Source organism: Orcinus orca, chromosome 5, assembly GCF_937001465.1.
Source record: "Orcinus orca chromosome 5, mOrcOrc1.1, whole genome shotgun sequence".
NCBI classification, from domain to species: Eukaryota; Metazoa; Chordata; class Mammalia; order Artiodactyla; family Delphinidae; genus Orcinus; species Orcinus orca.
Window position 1 is genome coordinate 27,095,207 of NC_064563.1, and position 20,229 is coordinate 27,115,435.

A 20,229-nucleotide genomic window follows, 5' to 3' on the forward strand; every position below is an offset into this window, starting at 1 on the left:
CAAAATGCAATACTTACATTTTAGCCTTAAATTCCTTAGTGTGAATATGTCAGGTAGTTTGGTGAATGGGATGTCATGAACTTGTGCTTTATTATTTACGTCATATTTGTAACACTGAAGAGGACATAACAAATAACTGATAAATGTGAAGCAGTTCCATTGTGGGAACTTGATTTTCATATTAGGTCATGACAGACGTGAACAGATCTGCAGCTACAGTGGGAAAGCAAAAATCACAGTCGTAGTTCAGGTCTTGCTTGGGTTTTTAAATATATGTTTTCTTTATCATTGAAAAATTACATTGCTTTACTGAAAAGTAAAACCATCTCCCCACCCCCCCAACCCCCAACAGTTTGACTTGTAGATTCAAATTCTAGCAGAGAAGGCGGACATATGGAGCCTCCATTTCTTTAAGCCCCTATTATTTATGGCCTTTTTGAAGTGAAATTTTATTTTATCCTTCCCCTTGAATGTCTTATAAAAGTTTTAATTTGGAAATTTTTTTTTTTTTTTTTTTTTTTGCGGTACGCGGGCCTCTCACTGTTGTGGCCTCTCCCGTTGCAGAGCACAGGCTCCGGACATGCAGGCCTAGCGGCCATGGCTCACGGGCCCAGCCGCTACGCGGCATGTGGGATCTTCCCGGACCGGGGCACGAACCCGCATCCCCTGCATCGGCAGGCGGACTCGCTACCAGTGCGCCACCACGGAAGCCCAATTTTGAAATAATTTTAAAATAAAAGTGGCAGAAATAGGGCAGAGACCTCCTGAGTACCCTTCACCCAGATTCACCAATTGTCAACATTTTGCCACATATGCTTTATCACTCCCACTTTCTCCATATATAGAGATTATATATTTTTTTCATCATTTGAAAGTAAGTAGCTCCTATCATACCCTTTCACTACTAAATATTTTGGTATATTTTTTCTAAGAATGAGGACATTTACTTAAAAAAAAGAGCACAATCCTCTGATCAAAAGCAAGAAATGAAACAATACAGTTATCTAGCCTGTGGACCATGTTTTGATTTCTCCAATTGCCCTTGGTCTTCATAGCAATTATTTTTTGTGGTTCAGAATCCAGTCCGGGATCATGCATTAAATTTAATTTTCATATGACTTTAGTCTTTTAAAATCTGGACTGTTTCTTTAAGCCTCCTTTGTCTTTCATGATTCTAATTTTTTTTAAGAGCTTGGGCCATTATTTCATAGAATGTCTCTCAATTTGAATTTCTCAGTTGCTGCCTCATGATTAGATTTAGATTATACGTTTTGGGAAATACCTCAGAAGGGATACTGTATCCATTGCAGTGCACTTGAGGAGATGCATGATGTTGGTTTGTCTCATTGTTGGTTGTCATTTGGTAGCTTTGATCACGTTGGATGAAGTGGTATGTGCCAGGTTTCTGCACTGTAAAATTGGAATTAAGAGGTATTTTGTAGGGAAATATTTCAAGACTATGTAAATATCCTTTTGCTCACCAACTTTCATCTACTAGTTTTAGCATCTTTTGGTGATTCTTGCCCAATCCATTAATATCACAGTGTTTACAAATCGGTAGTTTTCTAACTGCTTCATTTCTTTATACATATTAGTTGGCATTGTATTGCAGAGAAGAGCTTTCCCTTCCTCCTCGTTATCTGTTTCTATCAGTATGGACTCCTGGATTATTATTTAATGGGTTTAGAATCTGTTCTAGTCTGTTGCTATCACTATATACTTAGGTGCTTAATTGCCCCTTTAAACTGGCTTAAGTTGTCCCTTTAAGTTGTAGACCCTTTAAGCTGGCTCCTGTATACTTTTCATAGGTCTCCATCATTTTTTCGAGCCCATACTTACTTTAGGTACAACACAATGTTCTAGGTTTATCTTATACATCACCTGCCCAGTGCTGGGAGTGGCTGTTTCTCCAAGAAGCCCTGGTGTTGCTTTCAGTGGATTATCTAAAACAGCACGGTATAATATTTCAAAGCCCAGTCTTTGTCACTTCTTAGCTGAGTTGATTTGGTCAAATTATTTAACATCTCTAAATCTCAATTTTTATCTGGAAAATGACAGTTAGAATGGTACCTATCTCACAGTGTTGTTGTGAGGGTTAATTTAGATAATTTAAAGAAGAATGCATGCCACATAGTAAATATGACATAAATGTTGCTTCTTATTATTATTACATTATTATTCCCTTTTTTCCCTTTAACAGGATGTTCTTTTAAAGAATATTGAAGACGAAGTTTTTTGTTTTCTTTTGGTTTTTTGTTTTTTAATGGCTTTACAGAATTTTAAATTGAATACAATTTGACATGACGGCAAAAAATGTAAGTATCTGTAAATTTTTAAATGTAAGTATTTAAAAAATGAGTTGTACTTTTTCGTATGCATATTTGCTTTGTCATTCTGATTAATGAAATTCAGTTTACCGGCATTAGTTGATCACTGTTTTTGTTCCTGCAAAGAATGAGATAGTAAACTTTAACACTGTTGAATATTGTGCCAGGTTGCTCCATCTCAACAGCTGCAAAATTGCTATCTCCAGAAGGTTTCCCACTCCCCCACCCCTCCTGTTTTGTGTGCTGTGATAAATTTGTTTGGGTGCTTGCTGGAGACTTACTTGGCATTATTGAGAAAAATCACTGTTTTCTTTGGCTCACATTTTTTCTTTTGGGTTTACTCTTGGAAGTGTGTACAGTCAGATGTTATTCAGAAGAAGCTTGCTGTCCTCCATGAGATGATTTCTGAGGGAACATGAGACTTAGATATTTTGGAGAAGTTATTTCTGTTTTTCTTTTGCTTAAGGCTCTCACTTCTGAATCTACTTCCTTTCAAGTTACATTCTTATGATCACCCTGTATCAATGGATTTATTTCCAGTCATGGTGAAGGATTATGCCAGAAAAGAAATACTACAACATATAGGGAAATAATTTATTATAATTACTGTTCCCAGATTTTGTTGGAATATTTGATTACAGGTAACAGAAACCAGCTTGGGCTACCTTAAACAAAAAGGGAATTTATTATAAAGATACCAGATGTCTCAGGGAATTCAAGAGAAGGAATTTAGTGGGTCCTCAGAAAGATCTGGGTCCAGAAACTTGAAATCTACCAGGAATCGAAGCAGTATTTGGTTTCCATTTGTCATCTCTATTTGTTTCTGTGCATTGGCTTCATTACTCTCTGTCTCTCTGCAAAGCATCTTCCTCAGTTCTCAGTCAGCATCTTGATCTGCTTGTTACAGTACCAGCCTATTCAGGGGGGGAGAGAGAGAGAGAGAGAGAGAGAGAGAGAGAGAGAGGGGTGAGGGAAATGGGGGCAGGCAGCCTGACAAATCCTGTCTGCCTCTGTCAGCTCTAATTTCAGACTCCTTGGGAAGGACCTCTGGCACTACTCCAGCCTGATATCTGCTAGTAGTTTGGCTAGTTGTGACCAGAGGCAAGTGTTACATTGTATAAAAAGATCTTGTGAGCCAGACAGATAGTTCCAGATACTACCAATTATACATTTAAAGAAGAGCATCAAAAACAAACAAACAAACAAATAACAGCCAAAACCCAAAAAAACACCCTGATTACTTATCTCTATTTTCCCATTATTGACCTTGCTTTTAACACACAGGAGTAGCTATAAGCAGATATAGACTTTGGTTCATTATCATCTAATTAATTATTTTAGCATAAATTATCAGGAGTAGTCTGCTTTTTAAAAATTTTTTTTCATTGGGGTACATTTGTTTTACAGTGTTGCGTTAGTTTCTACTGTACAGCGAAGTGGTGTTGAGTTCCCTGTGCTATACAGCGGGTTCTCATTATTTATCTGTTTTATACATATTAGTGTATATATTGTCAATCCCAATCTCACAGTTCCAGCTTTCCCCCCTTGGTGTCCATACGATTGTTCTCTACATCTGTGTCTCTATTTCTGCCTTGCAAACCGGTTCATCTGTACCATTTTTCTAGATTCCACACATATGGGTTAATATATGATATTTGTTTTTCGCTTTCTGACTTACTCTGTATGACAGTCTCTAGGTCCACCCACGTCTCTACAAATGACCCAATTTCATTTCGTTCGTGTGGTATATGTACCACATCTTCTTTATCCATTAAGAGTAGTCTGTTTTAATCTATGGCTCTTGTATATATTCATTTAAGTGCTGTCTGGGGAAAAGAAGAAGCAAATTTTTAGTCTGTGTATTGGGAATTTTCTTCCAGGATATTTCCTTGATTTTCCCTCCTCTAGAAAAAAGAGAATATAAAAGTTATCCTGAGCAACAAGATGGTTAACATTCAAGTAGCAAGTATATTTTGGCTTAAAAATGTACCTTAAATCTTCCTAGCCATATGTACAGTTTGCTATATTAAAAGTTGTTTCCCTAAAGTAACAAAGCATTTGAACCAGTGGTAACTATTCTCCCATTATTTCATTTGTATATTTGGAAGTAATCAAAGAGTATGCAAACAGTTTCTCTTTCCGCTACAGCAACCTAGGGGGAAAGGGCTACGTCATGAGCTCACCCTCTTCGGATTCCTTGGAGTTGGGGACATGGAGAGGTCAGGCCTCAGACTGGGCTGAAGCATGTGGGAAAGAATTGAAATAGGCTAAACATCTAATCAAGTTCGCTAGCCATTCTGCAGTAGATAAGAACATTTTTGTGACTTTTAATATATTTTGTCGAGGTACTTACGGGAAGGCTCATACCAGTTTACAATACCATGAACAACTCGTTCTCATCTCCCCCCTCCCTGTCTCTCTCCAACAAATAGATGTGTCTGACGCTGTTCCGGGCTCCTACCTTCTTGGGGTTTATAGTGTAGTGAGAGAAGATGGTAAATATATAATGTCAGGTAACGATAACAGTTATGAAGAAAAATAAAACAGGGTAAGAGGAGAGAAAGTGACAGCGATGAGGGAGATCTCTTTCAACGAGGTGTTCAGAAGAGTCCTCTTTAAGGAAATGATGTTTAGACAGAAGAATGCTCTTCAGTCTCAGTGCAAGAAGAAGGAGCCAGCCATGTGAATATCTGGGGAAAGAGCATTCCAGGTAGAGGCCGGAGAAAGTGAGGCTGTTCAAAGAGCAGCAAAGGACCAGTTGATAAGACGGAACAGAGTAATTAAGCCGGGGAGAGTGCGAGGCTGCAGGTCATGGGGAGCCTCAAACACTGGGGTGAGCAGCGTGTGTTTTAAATGTCAGTGGGGAGCTATTGGAGGTTTTGAGGATGGTTTCATGTCCTGACTTAGCATTTTCAAAAGCTTGTCTGGCTGCTGAGTGAATAGACTGCAGAGGGGCATAGTAGAAGTGGGGAACTCATTTGGTACTTGTCCCAGTAGTTCAGACATCAGAGTATGGTGACTTGAGCTGGGGTAATGATATTAGAGATGGGGAAAAGTAGTTGAATCTAAGATGTATTTGAAGGGACAGCCACCAGGACTTATTGAGTAATTAGGATATGGGGACAGGGAAGAGGTTAAAGATTTCTCAGCATTTGGCTTGTGTAACTGGGTAAGTGCCTTTGCGGTTTAATGAGAAGAGGAACCCTTGGGGAAGTGCAGGATTTTGTGGCAAACTCAAAAATTGTTTTGAATATATTAAAGTTGAGGGACCATGAAAACATCCAGGTGGAGATATTGACCAGGCAGTTAATATAATGATTAATAATGACTCTGGAGCTCAGGGGAAAGCTTGGGGCTGCATATAAAAATTTTGGAGTCATTTCATATTAGATTGATTATTTTAAAGCAGTATGATTCCATGAGATTATATAGTTCATGCGTGGCTAGAGAATACATAAGGACCAAGGTCTGAATGCAGGGAATATCCAACAACTGGGGAGGAGGAGAGGCAGCAAAGGACACTGAAGGAATGGACAGAAAGGAAGGAAAGAACGTTACCCTGATGATGTGGAAGCCAAGTGAAGACGGTGTTTCAGGAAGTGGGGGTGGAGTGATAATTGTGTCACATGCCGCTGAAAAGTGACTCTTAGATATAGAAGAGATTGCGCAGGTTTTATGGAAGAATTATTATTATTATTGTTATTTTTGCGGTATGCGGGCCTCTCACTGTTGTGGCCTCTCCCGTTGCGGAGCACAGGCTCTGGACGTGCTGGGCTCACGGGCCCAGCCGCTCCGCGGCACGTAGGATCCTCCCGGACCGTGGCACGAACCCGTGTCCCCTGCATCGGCAGGCGGACTCTCAACCACTGCGCCACCAGGGAAGCCCTGTGGAAGCATTATTAAACATATGTTCAAATATTTGCATCTTCAGTTCCTGTTTCTCATTTTGCATTTCTCTTATGAGAACAGTTTTTTGTGAAACGTTAGTTTTGCCTCAGCCATGCCATCCTAGGTCTCTTATGGTTGCAGGTGTTAGAAACCCTATTCAGAATCACTTAAGGCAAAACGTGGAATGTGTTGATTGGCATAACTGAAAAGTCTGGAGTACTCTGGCTTCAAATACAACCGGGTTCAGGGAAATGATAGGCATCAGGGCTCTGCCTCCCTTTTTCCAACTCTTGGCTCTATATTGTGGCATAATAGCCTACATTGGCCTTATAATGCTTCTCTCAGAAGAAGAGAGGGAACTTTTCTTTTTTAGTATTTATATTTCAAATTCCATGGAGGAGCTTTGGTTAACTCTGCTTGGCCCACACGCTTAGACAAGTAGAGAAGGAAGTAGGGTACCATAAGTGGTTTGCTGCTTCACTGTGGGTCATGGGTCCACTCCTGTTGTCATAGCACATTTGAGGCTCCAAGATGAACAGCCCTACCAGAACTGCAGGGAGTGTGGGATGTTTCATCTTGCAAAAGGAAGTTCTGCAGAGCTGATTCATTGTATCTGGGACAAAATTGTTATCAGGTAGTATCTAGTATCCAGTGATACTCTTCTAGTATCTCCAAAAATGGAGATGTGTTCTCACTTAAGTTCACTTAGTATACAATAAAGAATTTGAAAGATGCTTTGAGGTGTAATTTTTTGCCTTGTCAAAGAATCTTTTAACAATACGTAAGCCATAATACTCATTACAGAAAAATTAGAAAGTACAGATAAAGAAAAGAAACTAGCCTAGAGATTATCAGCAAAATTCTGCCTAAGAACACATCTGGTATATACACAAATATATATATATATATACACCAAAATCTATGTATACTATATTTTTTTAATAAAAATGAGGCCAGACTGTTTTGTAACCTACTATTTAGCTTAGTCTCTATGATGAAAACCTTTTATTGTCTTGATAACTCTGTAACATTATGTTAAATTGCTCTTTTATGTTATCTATTCTATGGACATTACACTAGTTTCCTAATATTGGCCGTTATTTCCATTTTTTCTCTTTTTTTTAACTTTTTGTTTACTCATTGGATTATTTCCATGAAACAAAAGTCTTATGAAATTACTGGCCCAAAGAGTATGTACGTTTTGGACTCTTGATTCATATTGCTAAATTGCATTTCAGAAAGGTTGCACCAATTTACATATTCACTGGTGGTGTATGAGAGTGCCATTTCCCTTTATTTTCTTTCTAATCTTGGTCAATCTAATCAGCAAAAAAATGGTATGTAATTTACTACATTTCTCTAATTGTTAGTTAGGTCAAATTGGTATTCTCTGTGTTTATTGGTCATTTGTGTCTCTCTTATGAATTGTCTAGGTCAGTGTTGAAGTAGTAAGGCCATTGCCCTTTGAATTAACTACCCAAACTTGAATATTGCTTTGCCATTAACAAACATGTTCACATAATTATTTAATTTGGTCTAAAGAGCTGTCTGAGTTGTACACATGTGTATTGTCATTCTCATTTTGCAGTGACTGTTCTAAGAATACCTTGCTTGTGAATGAATGGTAGAGCTGAACTTTGACCACAGACAATCTTGCTTTGAATCTTTCAGTTATATCAGTCTGAAATGTTAAAGATCAGTGAAATTATAATGCTGTTATTGGGGAATATCGTTTGACTCTTAACATTTGGGCTTTGGATATTTTTTATTCAATAGACATTTAGTGACTGCTTACAGTATGCAACACAGTGTTTGAATATCCTGATAGAAAACTTTTCTCAGGATCTTATTAGATGAAAAATTTTATATAAAATCAGTTTACTTTTTTCTCTTGATCTGAGAAACATTATATAGAAAGATCCTTTTTAAATGGACAGAATAAAGAAAGAATAGCTAATATTTTTAAATGCCTTTCCTACCCAACTTTTTCTACTTGCATATCTACTTTTTCTTTGAATCTTTAAACTATACAGTGTTTATGAAAGCAGAAATTAATACATTTTTGAAGTTTTAATTAAATAAATTTTAGTAGTATTTATTTAAGCTCTGAATACAAACACCTCCCCTCCATCCATTAGACCAAAAGTACACACACTATTGATTTACAATTGACTTTTATCTTTTTGGGGTATAACCTGTTGTTCACTAAGGTGCAGGTGTACAGCTGCTTAAAACATTTCCTAATTCGTTTGCTACTTCACTTAGAAGCAGCAAAAGTTAAACAGTAAGAGCAGGTGTTTAAATGTAACAGTAATCCAGTAACTGAACTCTCGTCTGTGAATATGTGGTTTTGGTTGAGGTTTTTGCCGTTATCTTTGTATAATAACAAAAAGGTATAAACGGATACTTTTGAAGTTATTGTAATGTATTAAATAATCACATTGTATGAAGCATGGAATATATTAAAGGCTGTCTTTGCCTTCTTTGCTTTCTGTGTACAGTAGAGCACCAACAAACATTTCGCCTTTCTCTTTTTTTGTAGTAGAAGAGCTTAAAAAGGAGAGGCATGTTAGTGATCACAGTAAACTCTTGGCATTTACAAATTGAACGCTTAACGTTAGTATTTGTGAGCAGCTCTGGAAATCCATGCAGTGGTATTTTGTTGGAAATTGTGTTGCAAAAGGTTTACTTCTCATAGAATACTTACGAGAAGCTAGACAGGATTAAGGATCTGCACCATTATCTACATAGAATTAAGAGGCTATGTTTTAGATGCCTCTGTCTTCAGCCGCTTCCATAAAAATTTAATATGAGATGCCAGACATAGGTTTGCATCAGAATTACTTTTCTATGATGTGAGCGATATGTAGAAATATTTCTGGTAGCATCTCTTGAAAAAAAGAAATAGCTGTTAGTAGAACATCTGAATTCCTAAATAATGAAATAATTAGCTCTTATATTATGAAATTATAAAGTATCAAATGAGTGGTTTTGAAGAATATACAGTGTTAAAGCAGTGGATAGTTTAAAAACATAAAGCAAGTACACAGATACAAACTTGCAGAACTACGTGTGCCTTAAAATCCTTTCGGTGTGTTAGTACTTTGAGGGGATGTTTGGGGTACCAAATTAGCGTGGATGTTTCAAGGTTACAAATCTACAAGGATTAAAACAATAATACAGTAGTAACAGTAGAACCATTTATTGGATACTTGCTTTGTGACAAGTTTTTAAAAATAGAGGGTTTTTTCCTGCTGGCTCTATCTATAATGAAATTTTAAAACTCCGCTTGCTGATACTACCATATTCAGCTTATGATTCCAAGTAGTCCAGTAGACATCACATTAAAAGAAATATATTGTCTAAAGGAGAATTTATGAACACACTTGCTTTAGGTAGTCCCTCAAGTATCTTACAAACAGTAATGAACATTAAAATGGATGGAGCACTTTGTGCCAAGCCCTGTGCTTTACATGAATTCTTTTTCTTAATCTTTCTAACAACCTGAATTGGTAAGCACCTTTAGCGGCCTCTAATTTATGGACGAGGAGACCGAGATATAGAGAGCTTGTGTGACTTGACCACGGCCATACACATAGTGGGCTTGATGAACTGCAGGATGAACCCAAGGCCAGTGGACCTCATGTCTGCGTTATGGTATTAATGGTCTTTATTTGGTCCATTACAGGTCATAATGTTTAAAAGCATTATATACAGTGATTGTGAACAGTAAAAATTAAGGGCAGCAATGAGGGTGGAATTTTGGTATATCTTTTGCAAACTTCATGGTTGCCAGATTACTTGCTTTCAAAAAAAAACCATCAGTGAAATCTGTAGGTCTCACATCTGCTCATAAGTAACATTATTTCATTAATTTTTATCTTGATCTGGACAGTGCATTATTTTTCCCATTTCAAGCAAAATGACAATGTTTTAATCCAGCTCCTATAGTTGATATCATTAACTCATCTTTATGTGACAATGTATAATATTTGATATGGACCTCTGGTGGAAGGTTATTAATAATAGCTTATTAAGTGATCACATATTATTTAAGATCCTATGTATAATTTTTTAAACTGTTTTATTCAGGTTGGTTTGACTTCTACAAATGCAGAATTAAGAGGATTTATAGATCAGAATCTCAGTCCAACAAAAGGTAAGGACAGTTGAATAAAAATTTTCTGCATTGAGCTAGTTTTATTGCATTTGCTATATAAAATAAACAGTTAAATGAAGAATTACTTTATGTATAATAATTATATAATATTACTGTGTTATATTCCAAAGAACTGTCATATTCCAAAGAACTTTTATCATATAAAAGTCAGTTACCTCTGAGAGGTGGAGAGAGGGGGAGAGAGAGAGAGAGAGAGAGAGAGAGAGAGAGAGAGGGAGAGAGTTTTGAGAGACCCTATTTGCTAGTGGTTTAACTTTTAAGGAATACAGTAGAATGAATGAATATATATGTAATTCCTTTGTGTAAAGTAGATGGTTTACTGGGGGAATGCTTATATCAGAAATCTGATCCATCCATACAAGAATTTGTGCAGGACACTTGTCAGTATCTTTCACCATATATCTTTCAACAGTATCTTTTAGTATGTAGAAATAACATCTGAAATCTTTATGGTTGAAATGATATGGTGTTTGGGATTGGCTTCAGAACAATCCAGTGAGGGAAGAAGAGTAAAGTGAGTGGAATTATAGATAAAACAGAATTCTCTGTGAGTTGGTTAATGGTTTAAGCTGGGTGATAGTTATACGGGGTTTCATTATTCTTGTCTCTCTTCCTTTGTATATGTTTAAATTTTTCCATTATACATATATAAAGGTAAAAACAAAAGTGTCTACTGTTACAATACAGATAGCTATGAGAGAAACATCAGCTTCCTCAAAGGCTTTATGTCTAAGGTGGGCTATGTATGTCTAAGGTGGAGAGAAGGCTAGAGAAATCTGTATTTCAGTATAAAAATTGCTAGTTTAAGAGTAGAAATGGTCTGTAGAAGTATTCTAAGAATTAAAATGTATTATGAAGCAATGAAAGAGATACTTGAAGCCTTGATGCTTGTCATTTTTTCCCCAGTTTTTTAAAATTGTGGTAAAACACACATAACATAAAATTTACCACTTCAACCATTTTTAAGTGTACAGTTTGGTGGCATTTAAGTACATTCATATTGTGCAACCATCAACACCATTCATATCCGTAACTCTTCATCTTGCAAAACTAAAATTCTACACCCATTAAACAATTTCCTATTTTCTCCTCCTCCTTTAAACCTCTGGCAAGAACCATTCTACTTTCTGTATCTATGATTTTCACTACTCTACGTACCTCATATAAGTAGAATTATACAGTATTTGTCTTTTTGTGACTGGCTTATTTTGCTTAGTGTCCTCAAGTTTCACCCATGGGGTAGCATATGGCCGAATTCCCTTCCTTTTTAAGGCTGGATACCATTCCATTTTAAGTATGTACCACATTTTGCTTATCCATTCATCCATCAGTGGACACATGGGTTGCTTCCATATTTTAGCTATTGTGAGCGATGCTGCTGTGAACTGGGAGTACAGATATCTTTTTGAGACCCTGATTTAGTTCTTTCGGATATAGTCCAAAAGTGGAATTGCTGGGTCATATGTCATATGGGTCAAATAACAGAATTATTTTTAATTTTTTGAGGAATTGCCATTTCGATTTTTACAGCAGCTGTACCATTTTACATTCCCATCAACAGTGCACAAGAGTTCCAGTTTCTTCACATTCTTGCCAACACTTAACTTATTATAACCATCGTTATAGGTGTGAAGTGATATCTTATTGTGGTTTTGATTTGCATTTCCCTAATGACTAGTAATATTGAACGTATTTTCATGTGCTTATTTGCTATTCATATATCTTCTTTGAAGAAATGTCTACTCAAGTCTTTTGCCCGTTTTTGAATTGGATTTTTTGTTCTTTGTTGTTGAGTTCTAGAAGTTTTTATGTTCTGGATATTAATTCCTTATGAGATAAATGATTTGCAAAAATTTTCTCCCATTCATCAGGTTGTCTTTTTGCTTCCTTGATAGTATCCTTTGATGTGCAAAACTTCTTTGTTTTGATGAAGTCCAGTTAATCTATTTTTTCTACTATTGCCTGTGATTTTGGTGTCATTTCCATTTAGTGGTTGCCAAATCCAGTGTCACGAAAATTTTCCCCAATGTTTTCTTCCATGAATTTTAAAGTTTTAGCTCTTTGGTTTAGGTCTTTGATCCATTTTGAGTTAATTTTTGTATATGATACAAAGTCAGGGTCAAACTGACATAAGGATATCCAGTTTTCCCAGTACCATTTGTCAAAAAGACTGTCCTTTGACCATCGAATGGTCTTAGCACCCCTGTCAAAAATCAGTTGGCCATATATGTGAGGATTTACTTCTGGACTTTTTATTCTATTGCATTGGTCTATATGTCTGTCCATATATCAATACCATAATGTTTTAATTACTGTAGTTTTGTAGTATGTTTCAAAGTCAAAAAGTGTGAGTCCTCCTACTTTATTCTTCTTTGAGATTGTTTTGGCTATTTAGGATCTCTTGCAATTCCGCATGAATTTGAAGATTACATTTCCCATTTCTGTGGAAAAGGCTGTTAGATTTTTAAAAAAAATTTATTTATTTATTCATTAACTTTTGGCTGCATTGGGTCTTCGCTGCTGCACGCGGGCTTTCTCTAGTTGCAGTGAGTGGGGGCTACTCTTTGTTGCGGGGCACAGGCTTCTCATTGTGGTGGCTTCTCTTGTTGCAGAGCACAGGCTCTAGGCGTGTGGGCTTCAGTAGTTGTGGCACAGGGGCTTCAGTAGTTGTGCCTCGCGAGCTCTAGAGCGCAGGCTCAGTAGTTGTGGCACACGGGCTTAGTTGCTCAGCGGCATGTGGGATCTTCCCGGACCAGGGCTCAAACCCGTGTCCCCTGCATTGGCAGGCGGATTCTTAACCACTGCGCCACCAGGGAAGCCCAGGCTGTTAGATTTTTGATAGAGATTGCATTGAATCTCTAACTCACTTTGGTTTTATTGACATCTTAACAATGCTATGTCTTCTTATTTATGAACATATTCAATTTGTCTAAGCCTTCTTTAATTTTACCATTTCTTTTTGAAGTCATGAAAAGGTTCTGGAAATAGTGGTTGTAGCTATATAACCTTGTGTATATACTGGAAATCAGTGAATTTTTTTTTTTTTTCTGGTAAATATTATATATTCAATATGAAACAGGAGGAAAGGGGGCAGGGCACAACCTTTAAAAGAATTACATAGCCCGAGGACACAACATAAACTGATTAGAACAAAATAGGTCCAAGATGGCGGACGAGTCTACTTCCACTAGACCTTGAGCCTCAGTATGCACTCATTGTAACACATCAGCAAGCTAAGCGACACACCCACAGGTGCCACGACAGTTCCAAGGATGACCATAAAGGTCAAAAAGTGGGCGGTGGCTCAATTCCTATAAATCCCCACCCCTTCCCCAAAATAGCTGGAATACTCCTCCCACTCATCAGCGTATGAAATTACTCACCCCTATAAAACTAACAACCCCATACCCTGGTGCTGCCCTCGCCTTCTTTTTTTTTTTTTTTTTATTTTTTTTTATAGGTATACCTGGATTTAATTCTCACTTCTACCGCTTGGTAGCTGGATAGCCTTAGGCAAGTTTCATACCTCCCTGAAATTCACTTAATTCAGTCTGTAAAATGGCATAATAACTTATTATAGCATCCTTTTAGGAATTTTAAATCAGTTCTTTGGGTATGTGAATTATACCTTGATTTAAACAAAAAACATTTTCTTCAACTTAATCTGTCCTTCCAGCCCTCATTTGTTTTCCCCATCATTATCAGACTTCTTGAAAGAAGCTATACACTTACAGTCCCATTCTCAGCTTTCATTCACTTCTCTGCCCAATGTAATCTGGCTTTTGACTCCATTAATCCATTGAAACTGCCCTTGATTTTGTCTTTTTTTGTTTTCGGTTTATCAGCTTTTGGCACAGTTAATGTGCCCCCCACCCTTTAAAAATAACCTTTTAATTTTAGAACAGTTTTAGGTTTATAGAGAAATCACAGAAATAGTACAGAGAGGTCTCATAAACCCCTCACTCAGTTTCCCTACTGTTGACATCCTACATTATTCTAGTACAGATTTTATAATGAATGAGCCAGTATTGATACATTATAATGAATACAAGTTCATACTTTATTCAGACTTCCTTAGTCTGTAGCTAATGTCCTTTTTCTGTTCCAGGAGAGCATTCAGGATACCATGTTACATTTCATGATCATGCATCCTTTGCTTCTTTTGGCTGTGACAGTATCTCAGACTTCCCATGTTTTTAATAACTTGACAGTTTTGAGGTGTACTGGTTAGGTATTTTGTAGAATGTCCCTGAATTGGGATTTTTCTAATTGTTTTTCTCATACTTAGATTGGGGTTATAGGTTTTTGAGAGAAAGACCACAGAGATAAAGGGCCATTTTCATCACAACATATTAAGGGTATCAACATGACTTATCATTATTGGTGTGAGCCTTGGTCACTTGGCTGATGTAGTGTTTGTCATGTTTCTCTACTGTAAAGGCACTCTCTGTAAAGGCACTCTCTACCCCTTCCCCCTTTCCATACCATAGTCTTTGGAAGGAATTCATTATGTGGAGCCCACACTTGAGGAGTGGAGAGTTTGCTCCACTTCTTTGAGTTGTGAATATCTACGTGATTTGTTTGGAATTCTTCCACCCTAGATTTGTCTCTTCTCCCCCATTTATTTATTTAGTTAGTTAATTCTTTCTTTATACCAGTATGGACTCATGGATATTTGATGTACAGTCTGGGTCATAGTCCAATACTACTTCAGTTTTTTTGCTCAAATTGTTAGGACTATGGCCTTTGGGAGCGTGCAGTTGCTTTTCTGTGTCCCTTTGACATATTTCCAGCCCATTCCTCAGATCAGCCATTTTCCGAAAGAGTCCTGATTCCTTTTTATAGAGAATGTTGTTAGAAATCAAGGTCTTGGTGCTAAGCGAGCTCATCGTTACTAGGGTGGTGTCTTTCTTTTTGAATCACTGTTTTTCTTTGTGTCTGTGATACCACACTTTTTCAGTCTTACAGGAAGCAGTACAGTGTAGTGGTTAAGAACAAGGGCTCTGGAGGATGAGGGTGTAATCTTGGTTGCACTTCTTATACTCCACCAAATGTGTAAATCTGAGCAAGGTGATCTCTAAGCCAAAATGTCACATCTGTAACGATGCAGATAATAATGGTAAATTGCTCATAGGGTATGTAAGGATTAAATGAGGTAGTGCACGTAAATCACTTAGTACAACCCTAGCACATAGTAAGCGTTCATTAAGTGCTTACTCCTTTTCCTCTTGTTAATATTTTCATCTTCCTTTTTGGCCATTCCCTTCAGTCTACTCTCCTAGCTCTTCTTTTGTTTGTCTTCTAAATGTTAGCGTTCCATGGTTTTTTGTTGTTGTTGTTGTTTTTTGTGGTACGCGGGCCTCTCACTGCTGTGGCCTCTCCCGTTGCGGAGCACAGGCTCCAGACGCGCAGGCTCAGCGGCCATGGCTCACGGGCCCAGCCGCTCCGCGGCATGTGGGATCCTCCCGGACCGGGGCACAAACCCGTGTCCCCTGCATCGGCAGGCGGACTCTCAACCACTGCGCCACCAGGGAAGCCCTCCATGGGGTTTTTGTCTTAGTTTTTTTTCCTCATCTTGTACATTTTCCCTAGGCAATTTCATCTATTCTCACTGCTTTTACTTTGTGTATGATTGATTCTCAAATCTGTACCTCCGGCCCAAACCTTTGTATTGAGTTTTTGTATATTTAACTGCTTATGGGACACCTTCATCTGAGTAACTTATATGCATCTCAGACTCAGTCTGTCCATAATTAAAGTGATTATTTCACCCTCTCAAAACCTACTTTCCCTTTTCTTTATCTTACTGGATAGTACAGTAGTACCTTTCACCCTTTGCCCAAACCAGAAACTGAAGCATCATCTTTGACTCCTTTTTTGACCTCTCTGCTCCCAGTCAAATCACTTACAAGACTTGTTGATTCCAGCTACATATCTCAGTTCTCCCCACCCGCTTTCTCTATTCCACTGCTATTATCTTAGTTCAGACTACGATAAACTATTTCCTGGATTACTGTAGCTATTTTACTTGCTTTGAGATTTTATGTCTTTCTATTTCATTCACTGTACTATAGCTACATACTTTTTCTCAAACACAAATCTGAACAAGTCTTCCCCAGTTAAAAAAACATTTTTTGTTCCTTATTGCCCTCAAGATAAAGTCCAAACTCCAGTTTAAAAGATCCTTCATGATATGGTTCTTGCTTTCATCTTTAGCCATATCTCAGACATTTATGCTTCTGCTACACTGAACTACATTCTCTCTTGTCTGTCTGTCCCTCTTCTCCCTCCCCTCCCCTCCCCTCCCCTCCCTTTTCTCTCTTTCTCTCTCTCTCTCTCTCTGTCTGTCTTTCTGTATTCTCTTCTCTGTACCTATAATGCCATACCTCTCTGACAGCATCCTCACTTCATTCCTGATAGATATACATTTCACCTGGCTAATTTCTGTTCATTCCTAGCATCTAAGTTTAGGTCTTACACCCACTTGGCCCATAAGCCTCTAATACTCTCTACTTATCGTGATTGCAGTATTTATCACACTGGACTTTAATTTTACTGATTTACTTATTGGTCCCCACCTGACTCCATGAAGTCAGAGACTTTTTTATCTTATTCATCACTGTTTCTGTAGAATAGATACTTCAAAGTAACTATTCCGTAGTAGCTGTCCCAAACTGGAAATTTGTTGAAAGAATGCGTGTCTTTCCTTCTACGTATAATTCCCTTGGCCACTGGGCAAATTCCTGTTTATGCTTTAAAATCTAGCTGAGCACAAATTCCTCTGTACCTCCTTGTTACTGAGCCTCCTTTGTGTTAACCTTTGGACCCTGTAGATACTTTGTGATTGTCCTTATCACATTATATTGTGTTTCTTTATAAGATTGTCCTTTCTTTTTTTACTAGACTCTGAGCTCTTTAAGGACAGCGTCTTTTTTTTAATATATATATATTTATTTATATTTTATTTACTTTATTTTTGGCTGCATTGGGTCTTCAATTGCCGCGTGCAGGCTTTCTCCAGTTGTGGCGAGTGGGGGCTTCTCTTCGTTGTGGTGAGCACGGGCTCTTGTTGCTGAGCACGGGCTCTAGGAGCACATGCTTCAGTACTTGCAGCACGTGGGCTCAGTAGTTGTGGCTTGCGGGCTTAGTTGCTCCGCGGCATGTGGGATCTTCTTGGACCAGGGCTCGAACCTGTGTCCCCTGCACTGGCAGACGGATTCTTAACCATTGCACCACCAGGGAAGCCCAGGGTCTTTTTTCATATTTTTGTCTTTAGAGTCTAGCTTGGCATCTAGCGCAGTTATATATATTCAGTAAATTTTTAAAAGTTTATTTTTTATTGAAATATAGTTAATTTACAACATTGTGTTAGTTTCTGGTGTACATCAAAGTGATTCAGTTATACATATAAATATATTCTTTTTCATATTATTTTCCATTATAGGTTATTACAAGTTATTGAATATAGTTCCCTGTGCTATACAGTAGGACCTTGTTGTTTATCTATTTTATATATAGTAGTTTGTATCTGCTAACCCCAAACTCCTAATTTATCCCTCCCCTCCCTTCCCTTTTGCATACTAAGTACATATTGAACTGCAAGAGCTTGTTTTGCCATAGCATTTCCAGACTTTTAATGCAAATATTTACTTATCTAACCTTTGAGAAATGTATAAAGAAGGAACTTGCCTTGAATGCCTTTTGAAACAAAGTGTTAAGGTATTCAGTGAGGAAGGTTTCTGAGCTTTTTGTCTTAGGGCATCTATCTAAGAGTTGGAGGTCTAAAAGTTACATAATTAATTAAAATAAGAACAAGCCTGAAGATGATTTTATTCTGCCATAACCAGGCGAGTAGCAGAGGATTCGAAAGCAGTTGAGTATTCATATATCCTTGTCATAAATCATGTAATTGTGTATTATTTTTTATTTTATTTTACTTTATTATAAATTTATTTCCGGCTGTGTTGGGTCTTCGTTGCTGCGCATGGGCTTTCTTTAGTTGAGGCGAGCGGGGTCTACTCTTCATGGCAGTGTGTGGGCCTCTCATCGTGGTGACTTCTCTTATTGCAGAACATGGGCTCTAGATGTGTGGGCTTCAGTAGTTGTGGCTCTCGGGTTCAGTAGTTGTGGCTCGTGGGCTCAGTAGTTGTGGCTCACGGGCTCTAGAGCGCAGGCTCAGTAGTTGTGGCACATGGGCTTAGTTGCTCCGCGGCATGTGGGATCTTCCCAGACCAGGGATCGAAACCATGTCCCCTGCATTGGCAAACAGATTCTTAACCACTGCACCACCAGGGAAGCCCTGTATTATTTTTTTAAATGAAAGAAAAAGATAGTGTAACTCAGGGCTTCATTATCTCTAGTGTTGAAAGCCCAGCGGAACCTTTGTTGAAGTCAGGGATTCCTTCATTATCTGAGAGGTACATGCTGTTTCTTGGGCTATATCTTTGGGTGGTTCTGGCATGTGAAAGAGGCCATATTTGCCTGTAAGCTGTATGCGTTTCTCAGGCAGCTGCTGTGGGCTGAATTGCTTGTGTCTCTGCAGGTAGATGAGCCCTGCCGTGTATCCTCCTCTTGCTCCTTTATGTCCTCAGCAGAGCTAGCAGTGCCACCTTGCCAGCTCCTTCATTGCTTGCACATCAGATTGAAAATATGTGTATCTTTTACTCACTGCCAGTTCTGCACTGTCCAAGAGATTGCAGTAGCCTACAGCTATGGAAATGACAACCTACTAAAAGGAATGCAGCAACTCAAAAGAGGGAATATCCCTGGATAATCAGATTCCTCCTATGGAGGCAGAACTAATGGAAAGGTAAGAGAGAGCATGACAGGAAGAAAGAAGAATGGAACTCTCAAGAGGATACAGTTGGAACACCAAGAAAGTTGTTTTGGAACTAAAAATATATTCACAAGTCTTGAATCTAAGGAAGAGTAAAAACAAAAAAATGGCCAAAGATGTACCATGAGCAAAACAATATTGATACTAAATAAATATACTAACAGCCTCAAGCTATTAAAGGGACAAAGAGAAATATTGTATTGTGATGAAAGGAACAATCTACCCAACAATCCAATTTTTAGGAAATGGGCAAAACTTATGAATAAACAGTTCACCGAAAAATATTAATGGTTCTTAACACAGATAAAAAGGCACTCTACCTCATTCACAAACCATACGTAATTTAAAATTACACTTGAGTACCATTTTTCACTCTATAAGGCTGGCGAGTATTAAGAAGTTTGGTAAAACACTGTTGTCAAGGGTGTAGGATAATGTGCTCTTTTATACTGCTGGTGGGAGCATAACCTTTATGGGAAGCAATTTCACAGTATTTATTAATTTAACATTCACATTTCCTTTGACCAAGTGGTTCCAGTTTTAGGAATGTATTCTACTGATATGTTTATAAATTTGGGAAATAACATTTAATCTTTGTAGTATTGTATGTAATAGCAAAATATTGGCAACAGTGTAAATCCATCAGTAAGATCTGGCTAAATAGATTATGTTCAATACATGTAATGGGGTTCTGTGCAGATGTAAAATTGGGAGTGAGAAAGCTATGTACAAGTATGGAATGATCTACAAAGACACATTATTAACAAAAGCAAAGTGCAGAACAATGTGCCGAATAACCATTTGTTTAAAAAGAAGTGACGTAACAAGCACACGTATCATGTTTCTTGTAAGGATACACAAAGGCTTGACATTCCTTATCTGGTAGTTAGAGAAACAGTATCTTTCACAGAGAAGTTTTCATCTTAATGAAGTCCAACATTAAAGCCTCATTTTTTTTTTTCATGGATCACACTTTTTGGTGTTGTATCTATAAAGTC

The 20,229-nt window shown here is 37.7% G+C and overlaps 1 protein-coding gene across 3 annotated transcripts in view; it reads left to right on the top strand.

The window, feature by feature from the left end:
• TFDP2 (transcription factor Dp-2) overlaps positions 1 to 20,229 on the top strand; it is a 171,420-nt gene that overhangs the window by 36,931 nt on the left and 114,260 nt on the right. For all 3 annotated transcript variants that reach the window (XM_033402781.2, XM_004278222.4, XM_033402783.2), the window contains exons 2-3: positions 2,201 to 2,315; positions 10,308 to 10,374. In XM_033402781.2, the coding sequence (XP_033258672.1) occupies positions 2,301 to 2,315; positions 10,308 to 10,374 (82 nt within the window). In that variant the 5' untranslated portion in view covers positions 2,201 to 2,300. The remainder of the gene's footprint in view (positions 1 to 2,200; positions 2,316 to 10,307; positions 10,375 to 20,229) is intronic.